Source organism: Colletotrichum abscissum (genome assembly GCF_030869225.1).
Source record: "Colletotrichum abscissum strain IMI 504890 chromosome Unknown Scaffold_454.1, whole genome shotgun sequence".
In the NCBI taxonomy this organism is placed as follows: Eukaryota; Fungi; Ascomycota; class Sordariomycetes; order Glomerellales; family Glomerellaceae; genus Colletotrichum; species Colletotrichum abscissum.
This window is the reverse complement of record NW_026850381.1, coordinates 1-1,306: the sequence shown is the minus strand read 5'-3', so window position 1 is coordinate 1,306 and position 1,306 is coordinate 1. Positions and strand designations below refer to the sequence as shown.

At 51.2% G+C, this 1,306-nt stretch overlaps 1 protein-coding gene across 1 annotated transcript; it reads right to left on the bottom strand.

The window, feature by feature from the left end:
- Nucleotides 1-74: 74 nt before the first annotated feature.
- On the bottom strand, nt 75-185 carry CABS01_17195 (uncharacterized protein; the record flags this gene model as incomplete). The annotated part of the gene is made up of 1 exon (XM_060550522.1): nt 75-185. A coding segment is annotated over one exon (111 nt), but the record flags the coding sequence as incomplete, so codon positions are not given.
- Between the last annotated feature and the right edge of the window lie 1,121 nt (nt 186-1,306).

Below are 1,306 nucleotides of genomic sequence, written 5' to 3'. Positions count from 1 at the left end.
ATTCGCGAGATGCTGGCGGGCTTGAGTAAGGACCAGGGACTCCCAGTGCATGCATTGTGCACATGAGTGGAGTGCATTGGGCCGGCAACGGTACCCGCATGCCCAATCACGATTGACAACTCGGCCCCTTTTCGTTCCACTTTTGTTCTTCGCAAGCTTGGGCGGGATGGTCTTGGACAGCCCATCAATGCAAAGGGCGAGATGCTCAACGTCAGAAGTTAGTCCCTGTTATGTTATGTTCCAAAGTTCTTGAAATATGCGTGTCCCATAGCATGACTGAGTCAAGTGGTGACGCGAAAGTCCTACTCGTAAGGCAGTCCGTTGCACGCCGTCACCCGCAGCTCCAGCCAGTGGAGGCCCTGTCCATGAGGGGCTGTTGCTGATTGTTACCGCCTCAAACCTGACTTAGCCGTCGTATCAGTTCGTTAGCTACACGCGGGCGGCGGCGGCAAGTACGGAATGCACATAGTAATTACCTGAGAGGCTATGTGAATACACTCAATCGCGCTATATCTGCGTTCCCTAGCCGGCTATCGATGTGCTTTGTTGTTAAGGACATACCGCATTAGCATAAGGTTGGGTATTGGAGAGAACCGTTGTCGGTAGAGTCCTATTTGTGTGCTCATGAACCTGTGGTGCACTACACCTTCTCCGTGAAGTCGTTGACCAGGGCGGCATCAAGACAGGCAAGCCGCGTGTGTCCCAAAGCGTCCACGTTGGATCGGGGAGATGCCATAGTAGGGTTTCGGTCCATCGAAGGGTGGGCCGAAATGCTCCCCAATGCCGACGTGAACAGGGGAATGACCGACTCTCCTGGCTTGGAACGCGAACCTAGATCATGGCTTGACTGTTACCTAGAGACCGCCGAGGAGAAGTATGCGCCTTTTTCCAAGGTTAGTACGCGCCTGGTTATCTCAGAAAAAGTAGCAAATATCGGCAAGCGCATAAAGGGTATCTTTACGTACATATCAACGAGCAGAGAGAATAGTAATTAAGCCAGATGCTGGTTACGCTGTACTCACTGAGATACTGAAGATGCTGATAATGTTGAAAGTGAGAAAAGTGACAGCCCGCCCCCCGTAACCTCCTCAACATATGCTGAACGCTGTAGAGGAAGTAACAGTCAATGTTCTCATAACCTATCGTGTTCACAAGATAACATATCGTGTCGATTTATGAGTCCTTTGTTATTGTAACTGAAGGGAGCCGATGCTGCTGCTGCTGTTCCCAATAAGAAGGGACCGCAGGTAGATGTGCTCTTTCAACCCATCGCTGACTATGGAGTCGGGTTGGCAGTTCCCTCAGC